Raw genomic sequence first — 10,041 nt, 5'->3', positions numbered from 1 at the left:
CCTGATTGGAAAAATCCCAACTTAAGAAGCTGCCACGCGAGAAGCTTAAAAATATAGATCTCGTGATTCGAGAGGGTTCCCAGCAGAAGATCCTACCGAAGCAAATTCATCTGCCATCCCCATTCTAGACAATGAACCGACGAACAATCATAACTCAAGGGTGCACAGCAAAATCCATAGTGAACAGAGGAAACAAACGAGGGTAACCTATTCTAGCAAAAAGAAACCAACGAGGAGAGCCAAAATGCACCACAAGCCAACTATCACAACTCCAGTTCTGTAATCCGACATGCTGAGGACAGTCAGTAGCATGACGATGAAGAGAATATCCTACCAGCCCATTCCAGACAATGAACAGAGGAACCATAACAACTCCACGCCACAGCAAAATTCAGAGTTAACTGAGGAAACAAAATCAAGGGAAACCATCTCCAGCAATAAGGAAACAAATACGAGGAGAACCAACCCAGATATGCAGCATCACCAAAACGCACCACAAACCACCATGTCCAGATAACGCTCTCAACCAGACCAAGATCCACGACTGATTAACAGGTCTTACAGCAGTGCAAAATCGATCGCTACCACCACTAAGCAGGAACTAAAGGACGCAAAGGAACGACTAAGCAGACAATCAAGACCTCCTCACAACTCTCAGGTTTCTCAAAGTCGACTGATCAAGGACGAACGAGTTCAGGGCGACGCCTCCGCTTCAGTGAGACTCGCCTCCCGCCGCAGGTGCTGCTGCTGGCTTCGCCCCCTCTTCCGCCGCCGCTGCCGGAGCTGGAGTCCCATCGACCTTCACCTCGGGCTCCACCTTCTTCTTGCCGAACACCTGCCAACAAACGCACACGGATTAGCCATCAGATAATCCAGCAGCTACACAGATAACTCTGACGGAACAAGAATGTAAGCAGGCATATTATATAGCAAAGAAGGAACAGAACAGCCTGCATTGAATCTGGATTACTACAGCAGTGGCAGTCATGCAAGAACTCATAACTGAAGAATGAACAAGTTCTTATCACAAAGCAGAAGGAATCTGAGAACCTTTCTCCGAACAAGGAATGTGGGTTCTCTAAGTGCAGTAAGATGAAACGGCAGAGACTGGCCACAAAGTGCACAAAGCTTAGTAAGAACAAACAAACACAGATTGCTAGAAGCAACAGGTCCGTATGTCTGAACCGGTTTAACCCATGATGATCTAGCACCAAAACAAAGCAGTGGTAAACACCAAATCCAGCCGATGCTACACAGATAACTCTGACGGAACAGATAATGTAAGTAAGCAGGCATGTAGCAAAGAAGGAACAGAACGACAGCCTGCACTGAATCTGGACTGCTACAACAGATGGCATCAGTGGCAGTCATGCAAGCACCCATAACTGAACTAAGAACCAGTTCTTATCAAAAGAAGATTACTGCAGCAGAAGGAATCAGATAACCTTTCTTAGAACAAGGAATGTAGGCCCTGTAAGTGCAGTACGAAGAAACGGCCACAAAGTGCATACAGCTGAGTAAGAACAAACAAACACAGATTGCTTGCTAGAATCAACTGGCCCGGATGTCTGTACCGGCTAACCCCATGATTATCTACCACCAAAACAAAGCAGTGGTAAAACAACAAATCAAGCCGATGCTTCTCCGTGTAAAGGGAAAAAAAAAAAGCAAGCGCGAAAGGGATCTTGCAGATCGCTTCTAGTACATGGAAACTACGAAACCTTGCCGCTGACATAATTAGAGAAACGCAAACCACATCACAGATGCGCAGGACTTCCTGCCTGCAGATCAGACAGACAGACTCGAACGTGCTACTGCTAGCGAAATACTCCCGAGTTTGCCAAGGAATAAGGAGAACTGAACGAACGATTTCTACAGGGACATGCTTGCCGACTAGCCATGATCCATTCACAAGTTGAAAGCAGATGCGGAAACCAAGAGTACTAGGCTAGCAACGTTGAAATCCATCAAAACATTTCGAACACCCCGAGCGAGGCAGATCTAAAACCGCTACGAACAAGACGTGTACCCAAAATCCACCCTCCTACACTTCATACAGCGCAGGGGAAATTCGGAAGGAAGCAAAAAACTCGCGCATCCATGAGCGAACAGGGGGTATGTATGGAAGCGGGGAGGAGGGGAAGGGAGGAGATGGGATGGTTCTCACCGAGCCGGTCTTGTCGGCGACGTACTCCCTGGCGAGGCGGACCCTGTTCTTGATGCAGCCCCAGTGCGTGTCGGCGTCGGTGACCTTGAGCTGCTTGAAGTAGTCCTTGGTGGCGTCGATGAGCGTGGCGTCGTCGCCCACCGTCTTCTTGAAGCACACGGGCGCCTCCGCCTCCGCCGCGGGCTTGCTCTTGTCGCCGCCGTCCGCCACCGCCACCTTCTTAGCGCCGCCGTCCTCCGCCGCCACGACCACCGCCGGCTTCTTCTCGCCGCCGTTCCCCTTCTCCATCGCGCTCGCCTTGGTTGGTGGTGGGAGGAGGCCTCGAGAGGAGAGAGAGAGGGCGGAGGAGAGGGGGTTCTGGAACCAGCCGGAAGGGGAGAGAACTTTTGCTGCGCTCTGGGAATGGAGGCGCTCGCTTTAATAGCCGGAGGCGGGACGCTGGCTTGCAATCCACGAAAGCTGCGGAGAGGACGGGGGAGCCTCGCTGACATGCGGGTCCGTCCTCTGCACGTCTCACTGACGAATGGGACCCACGGGCTCCGGATTCTGCGGGGTAAAGCTGCCGCGCGCTCACGAGTGGGACGCTGACCGGTGGGCCAACGCCTGCGGCTCCTGCGGGGTTTTGTCAGGGTTCTTCCGTTGCGCAAGCAGCTGCTCTCTTGCGCGAGAAGATGAACTTTTTTGAATTTTTTCTTTTCCTACAGGTTCTATTTTCTTGGGCGAGAGAATCTCGGAAAGGTCTCGCTGACCTGTGGGGCCCCCGAGGCTTCCGCCGTGCTGTCCTTGGCGAGCTCCTGCTGTGGCGGGGCCGGGCTCGTGAAGGAGGATCAGAGCATGTGACACGGGACGTGAGAGATGGTGTTGGTACTGGCTAATGAGCCGATGACAAGGCGAGACCAGCCTCATTCATGACCAGGAGTCGATCAGGTGCGGGGGTATGTAGCAGAGATGGTGGATGGAATCGAGGGCGACGTGAGTCGTGAGAGCATCTCTAATAAACCGAAAAATAACCGTCACTTTACGGGTTCGGACCGGAAAAGGACGCCCATCAGTGATCGTAAACAAGCAAAAACTAAAAAAAAAATACGGGCTGCGTTTGGTTCGCTCCGTCGGCCTGTATTTGTAGGGCCGACGGAGCGAACCGAACGTAGCCCGAACACAATACCTAGTTTGCGCGCGAGTGAACTTTCAGCTCATCCCAACCGCCACCGCCGATCTGTGCGCTCTCACCTTCCTCTGCGCCGCCACTCTCCGATTTCGGTCCGATGAGTCTCGAATCGACCCCACCGGCCACCGTTGGTACCTCGCAGGCGTCGCCACACTACACCACCTTCTCCCGTGGTCGTCGCAGCTTCCGCCGCTCCTCCATCCACCCCGGTGATCCCTGCCATCCCTGCGACCCCAGCGGAGGAAGCAACGCCAGTGTCGGCGACGAGCGGGGTGAAGCGGCGACGAGCGGGAACGCATGTGGTCCCGCAATCCGCTACGGCCACCGGTGATGTCTCGGCGGTGGCAACGAAGCCGAAGGCGCCCCGCGCGAGACCGAAGAGCACGGGCCCCAAAACGACGAAATTGAAGGCGGCGACGAGTCGTGGCGTCCCGCTGCCGGTTCCCTCCACGCCCACGGCAACACCGACGGCGACGCCGACGACGGAGGAAGCAAGCGCGACCGTCGCCCAGGACGTGCTCGACGAGGGGTCAACAAGGTACACATGAACTCTTCCTCCGTTTATTTGTTTGCGAGTAGATACTGAGGGCTCGTCCGATTAGGAAGGAGAACGCCTTGTACATTGAGATGTTGGACGAGGTGCAGATTAACCCACTCCCTCCGTTCGGCAATGGCATGGACGGAGCTGAGAACGACTGCGGGGACGAGGGGGAAGAAGGGGAAGAATATAATGTTTTACAATTTTGGTTTACGGGCTCTGTTTTGCGCTAGCCAATTGACGACCGAATACGCGAGTTTGGTGAACTGAACTGGCCTTTTTCGGTTCGACTTTTTACGGGCTCTGCTAGAGATGCTCTGACCAAGGTCTCATCAAGAATTCAAGATGTGGTGGGGCAGCCAAAAGCTGACGTCGTGTAACTGACGGTCAGTGCCGCAGCGCAGGCTTGTAGGAGTACCGCCGATCATGCCAACAGATCACGTTGAATGGACGGAGTGCCAATATTCTGCAAATGACGGAGTGCTCTGCCACCAATATTGATGAAAAGAGACTAGATCGTGTATTTGTATCTCTACTACTTAAAAAGATTAAACTGGTTCCTTATTCTGCCAATACGTCAACCCTCTCGTCGTCTGGCTTCCTTCGCCGCGCGAGCGCGCACATGGGCCAAAGCCCAACGAAATCCACATCCCCTCTCGTTCAACCGTCTCTCTCGCTTGGTTCCCAAACCCCATCCCCTGCCTGTGCCCCTTCATCGCCGCCACCCCTCCTGTGCCCCTTCACCGCCGCCGCCTCTCCCATGGATTGAGCAGAACGGGGCCGGCCGAGATGGTAGGCCGGGAGACGCGATGCAGCAGACCGCGCGGAGGCGGGCGGTGGTGCCTTGAGAAGCCCTCCACAGCCGGCGGGGCTCGAGATCCCGGCGATGCAGGAGCGCGCACGGAGGCAGGAGGAGCCGCACCGCCTTAAGAATCTCGTCCACATCCGGCAGGGCTGGAGATCTCCGGTCAAGGGTCGCTGGACGAGGAGGGGAGGAGCACCGCCTCCTCGCGCTGCTCGTCGGCTCGTCCGCACTGGATGACCTCGTGCACTCGCTTGAGGTGTCTATGACGCCAAGGTGAGCATCTCCTCATCTCTCTATTAGGTTTTGCCATCTCTTCTACGTTGTTTGATGTCTGTGTGCAGATAGCCGTGCGGAATCGAGCGATGCGGGATGACGCCGCGACGGAGTGGTGGTCAGGTCGACGGCAGTCATCCTGACCACCACTCTGCCTCGGATGTGTGTTTGGCTGTTGCCGCTGATTACTAAGCTGTGTGTGCGTGTGTTTTTGGCTGCTGATTACTAACCGTGTGTCTGTGCTTTGGGTGTAGTTCGCTCTTGCTGAAATTGCTGTAGCTGGCTGCTAAGATGAGTTGGTCCTGGATCTGGATCCACCGCTTCCTTCCTCTGAATTTTTGTTGTAGGTCATTTATTCTTCATCTCATCTGAAAGCTGATTGTTACATTGACCTTGTAACATATATAATATCGGTGTGCAAAATGTTGTAAATTACTGTAGGATTATAGTTCATTGAATAAGCATCTTTATATTCAGTATATATGCTCATTTGCACATCAAAGATATCATCCAGAGTAATATGTTTTTGGTTTTAAAGTATTCCTTCTGATTTCTGAAATATTGAAATTTCACACAACACAAATTTGTCTTACAGATGTATAAGATATGAGATATCTATACTGTGTCTTTCTGGTTGTGCATCTGTTAGTAGCATTTGTGTTGGATCTCCTGAATGAGCTGCCATTATGTGGAGTTGACTTGTATGCTCTTTTATTTCAGCAAATGGAGGAGCAGCTCAAGACATTGATAGTCCTTTCTCACTACCTAGAGGTACATACTTCGTCTAATGAATTGACCAATATATGGATGTCTAAGAGCTAGCGTGTATTGAGTATTTATTGCTAAACCTCATTTCATCTGCTTACAGACTGGTAGGTTCCGCCAGTTTTGGGATGAGGCATCAAAGAGCCGTAACATATTGGAAGTTGTTCCAGGTATATACTTCTTGACACATTGAAGCTTAGTTGGCTCTATCTTAAGTGAACTTGTTGCTAGCAATTATAGTAGAGTTCTTGTGCATGTTAATTCCCACAGAGGATTTCTTGAAAAGTTTTGAACCATATCAGTATGTGCCTTCCGATTTCTGTCAGCAGACTTTACTGTGAGTTGCAGTACAGATTTTCTGCTTTACTGTATATGCCAAATAAACTTAGTTTTTGCACAACCTTTTTTTCATTAGCGTTTTTGTTTTCAGTGTGCATATGCATGGCAAGTTCATCTCAAACAAATTAAATGTTTCTAGATACTATGATGCGCATGAACAAAAGCTGTAGTTTTTGCAGTTCTGTGGTGTTGTACATGTTTTTCTCTTTCTTGCAGTGGCGGAGCTGGCATAGAGATTAGGAGAATTTGATTGCAAGTATATGCCAATTCGTGCAGGTTCAAAGAACTTGAAGAAATCAATATGACAATAGGACAAGCTTCACCAGTAGAGCAACAAGGAGGCGTCAGCAAAGTAAGTTGTTATGTAAATACTCTTTTTGAATGAGATAAGAAGCACTACCGAGGTAGATTACAACATGAAGAGTATCTTTTTATTTTGTTCCTAGAACAGATCTTACCATAGATTCTACTTGGAACTTACATGATTGTGTTTGTATATTGTAGGTTTGAGAAGTTTCAGGCTACGTCAATTTCAGACCTGGTGTTGGGTTACTTACGTGTGTGTTTCTCCTTTCTGTGCAAGTATTAATAGATTGAGATGCAATACCACAGTATTTGCAAATGTTGTAAGATTATGTCTGTCCTGCATGATATGTAGGGTTACATTTCTAAACAGTCTATTAAATAAGTTGTGGTTATCAAACAAATTCATGAAAAGGGGCATTTCAGGTTCTAAATAAATGATTTATGCAATATTCAAAGTGCTTCACTAAATGTAAGTACCTTAGTGGTTTTATATTTTTGAACGTTATAGCTTAGTAATTAAGCGTTGAACATATTTTTAGAAGCATTTTCTTCACTCGGATGGTAGTTATGAGTAATATGATTTTGAGATCTTTTATGTGGTTTCATTTGTATTTGATGCGAACGGCAACAAATGGCAAGACCTTATAGATTTTGAAACATTTTATGGGCTTTCATTTGTATTTGTTGAAAATGAGAGAAGCTTTATAACCACTAACAGATGGAATCTGCTCCTATTGTCCTTGCATGAGTGTTAAGACAAGTGTAACAATAACTGCCTTAACAAATCCACCTGGAAGTGTTTGTTGAGATAATCATTGTTGAGATAATCATTGTTTTCGTACTGGTTTGGATTTTGAAGCCAATATGCAATAGCATCTTTCACAGAATAAAATTAATCAATGCTTATATATTATAAAAGCTTGTAGAGCTTGAGGGAGGCCCTGTCGTGACTGGTCGGATGAATATTGGGCATCGTGTTGAAAATTCTTCCAAGGTATATATCCCTTCTTTCATTCCTACAATCTCCATTCTTGCTGGTTTTACAAACTTTGATTCAGAGATTGGTTGTCGCATTAAATCGTGACTGGTCGGATGACTATTGGGCATCGTGTTGAAAATGTACTATGCAGAACATGAGTCATCTAAAATAATCATATGGTAGAGATATTTTAAAGAAGTGGATCTTATTCTATCCATTATGTTTTCTCTTTCAGGAATTAATATACATGGGATTATCAGCACAAAGCCAGAGGCTAATAGTCTGCGAAGCTAAGAAGGTACTTGGCTACGCGGAGGGTGGAAAATGAAATAAAATAGGGAAACTATAGTCGGAGACTCGGAGTGGTGCACAACAGAAAATAGGTATTTCACGCCGTGGTGTTTTGACATATGTTGAAATAAATAAAGGATTTCACTAATTCTATTGTACGAAGTTTAGGTTGCAACTTGAACCAGATGATTTCCATTGTCTGCAATCGTGAACTATTCATTTTGGTTCACTGATTTTCCTAAAATGTTATCACTATTTGCCAGAGCATTAGAACAATTACTTTGAAGACATATTTAAGAACATCAGGACTCAACCTCTCCTCAAGCTTATTAGTACATATACAAATACTAAGGATTCTATTCATTTCATATGTGAGTATTGACTTGTGCAAATCCACACTTTTTTGCTAGCCAACTTTGCTATTTCACTTGGAATCATGTCATTTTTGTTGTCAGTCCCATAATTGTTATATGTATCGGCATCAAGTTTAGCCCATTGTACCTACATGACGCTATGAGCTTGCAAATATAGATATGGATTGTTTTGCCTCTTCTTACTTCCTAAAATGAATTGTACATAAGTTTGACTCTAAGCACTTGTAACAAAATTCCTATCTCATATGATTCTGCTTATACTTGTACAAAAGTCCAGTACCCATCCAGAATCTTACGTCAATCGGTACTCAGTTCAATTTTTCTCTTTTTTGCTAATTATGATGTAAGTTTCTGAGAGTGTTGTTTGTGATGCACCGATTTCAAATCAATAAAAGGAGGTAATCTATAATAACCTTGTGAGCAGAGGTAATTTTAAGTTGAAGATATTTTCATTAGTCAAGTTTGACTTCGCAGGGGCATATTTTAATTTCACTCATCATGTTTTTTTGTAGTTCAAATCAAGAATGGAGATGCTAGAGTTTCCATAGCTTGCTAAGTTATGATGATAGGTCAAGGGGGCACGTTTGATGAAATGCCAAGAATGTTATTCATCAACTGATCTACAACAAACTTTTATCAGGCTTTGATAAACAATGTTTTCTCTTTAGTTCCTTTAGTTTCTGAACAACAAAACTGAACCCACTTGAAAGTTGAAACTAATGTTTCTTAGCTATACCTGTTTGAAACTGAAAAAGTTCTGCAAGAGATTAATATATGATTGTTACAGTACCAACACAGGTTTCAGGCTATTCTGGTGTTGTCATTGAAGCTAGGGACATAATCTATAGCAAGTTTTCCTCTCTACCACGAAATTGGTTATGAGCACCGGTTAATTTTGCAACACAACAACTATGTTCAGGAGATATAATTGAGTATCTTTGTTATCTTTCTAGGTTTATGGCCTAAGCATATGTTTGGAGTTCTAGATGTACCTCTGTATGTTCAGGTAAACCGAGGCTCTTGTTTAAATGATCATTTTATCATTGAGTTCATGATGAAGCAGTTGTGAAGTATGAAATGATTTTATTGTGGGAGTTTGTTATGAAGTCACACTTACTGTTTTTCTTTGATGAAAGTATTCTTGATATTGGCACTTAATATAAGTATGTCTGTGATGCTGCAATCAACATGTTCAAAGAAAATTCTAATGACACACACCAATCAATGAATACTCCCTTTAGTTCCGGTTTACTAATGTGAAACTAGACTTAATGGTCGGCTTGGACTTAAACAATGGGAAACATTCTGAAGTTCACTACCAGTACAATTGTCTAGGTGCATCAACAATGGCTATTTGAACCGAGTGAGATGCTAAATGATAACTACCAGTACAAGTACCAGACATGGCTTGTTAGCTCTCATGCCTCACTAAAGACCTTCGACATTCACGAATTCTTAGTCACTGAGTTGTGAGCCTATGCAACCCGAAGGTTTCATGGAACCAACTTCTATTGTCGATAACTGAATATACGCTACAGTAGTTTTCTACAACTCTCGAATATTCTGTTGTTGATAACTGAATATATGCTAAAGTAGTGAGCTATAGTAGTGGTTGACCTTGTACTTTGTGTTCAACAAGAGATGGAGAAAGATGAATCTCTGTAGGTTGTTGCAGGCTAACCTTTTGAAACATTGATTATTTGGCATCAGGTGTCAATGTATTGTCTGAAATTTTATTATCCTGGATCCAAACAGAACTACACCTGGTTCCAGTAGCTCAGGTTTCTTTGCATTATCTTTTTGTTCCATTAAGATGTGTCTTTTTTGGCTATCACTTCTGCTTGGGTCGCAATTATTTGCTTTGCAAGATACAACAAAGAAACTGTTTTTGTTGAGTTTCCGTTGATATAGATTTGACTATCCAGGAGATCCGAAGACACAAGCTGGTGCCTTGATGAAATATCAAAGCTTCACTTGTTTTCTCTTGAAACCTTTGGGCACTAACCAATTAGATATGTCAGCACTGGGTATTTAAA

General features: G+C 45.4%; 1 protein-coding gene and 2 long non-coding RNA genes across 4 annotated transcripts; 2 read left to right on the top strand and 1 right to left on the bottom strand.

Annotated features, from left to right (window-relative positions):
* Positions 1 to 450: 450 nt before the first annotated feature.
* LOC127293085 (uncharacterized) lies at positions 451 to 2,557 on the bottom strand. The gene is made up of 2 exons (XM_051322636.2): positions 2,168 to 2,557; positions 451 to 835 (listed from the first exon to the last, which is right to left on the bottom strand). Exons 1-2 carry the CDS (start codon positions 2,453 to 2,455, stop codon positions 713 to 715), a joined length of 411 nt encoding a protein of 136 aa, XP_051178596.1. The 5' UTR covers positions 2,456 to 2,557; the 3' UTR covers positions 451 to 712.
* Positions 2,558 to 5,124: 2,567 nt separating this feature from the next.
* LOC127293083 (uncharacterized) lies at positions 5,125 to 6,444 on the top strand. Of its 2 annotated transcripts, XR_007845599.2 has the most exons (4): positions 5,125 to 5,294; positions 5,672 to 5,722; positions 5,820 to 5,886; positions 6,332 to 6,444. It is a non-coding gene; the product is annotated as an uncharacterized lncRNA (long non-coding RNA). The 2 variants fall into 2 exon arrangements; XR_011744368.1 differs by lacking the exon at positions 5,125 to 5,294 and having other exon boundaries at positions 5,379 to 5,722.
* A 731-nt stretch (positions 6,445 to 7,175) lies between these two features.
* LOC127293084 (uncharacterized) lies at positions 7,176 to 8,421 on the top strand. The gene is made up of 3 exons (XR_011744367.1): positions 7,176 to 7,480; positions 7,576 to 7,723; positions 7,895 to 8,421. It is a non-coding gene; the product is annotated as an uncharacterized lncRNA (long non-coding RNA).
* The last annotated feature ends 1,620 nt before the right edge of the window (positions 8,422 to 10,041 follow it).

This window comes from Lolium perenne, chromosome 4 (assembly GCF_019359855.2).
Source record: "Lolium perenne isolate Kyuss_39 chromosome 4, Kyuss_2.0, whole genome shotgun sequence".
NCBI classification, from domain to species: Eukaryota; Viridiplantae; Streptophyta; class Magnoliopsida; order Poales; family Poaceae; genus Lolium; species Lolium perenne.
The sequence above is the reverse complement of the archived record's forward strand: the minus strand, read 5'-3'. Positions and strand labels throughout refer to the sequence as shown.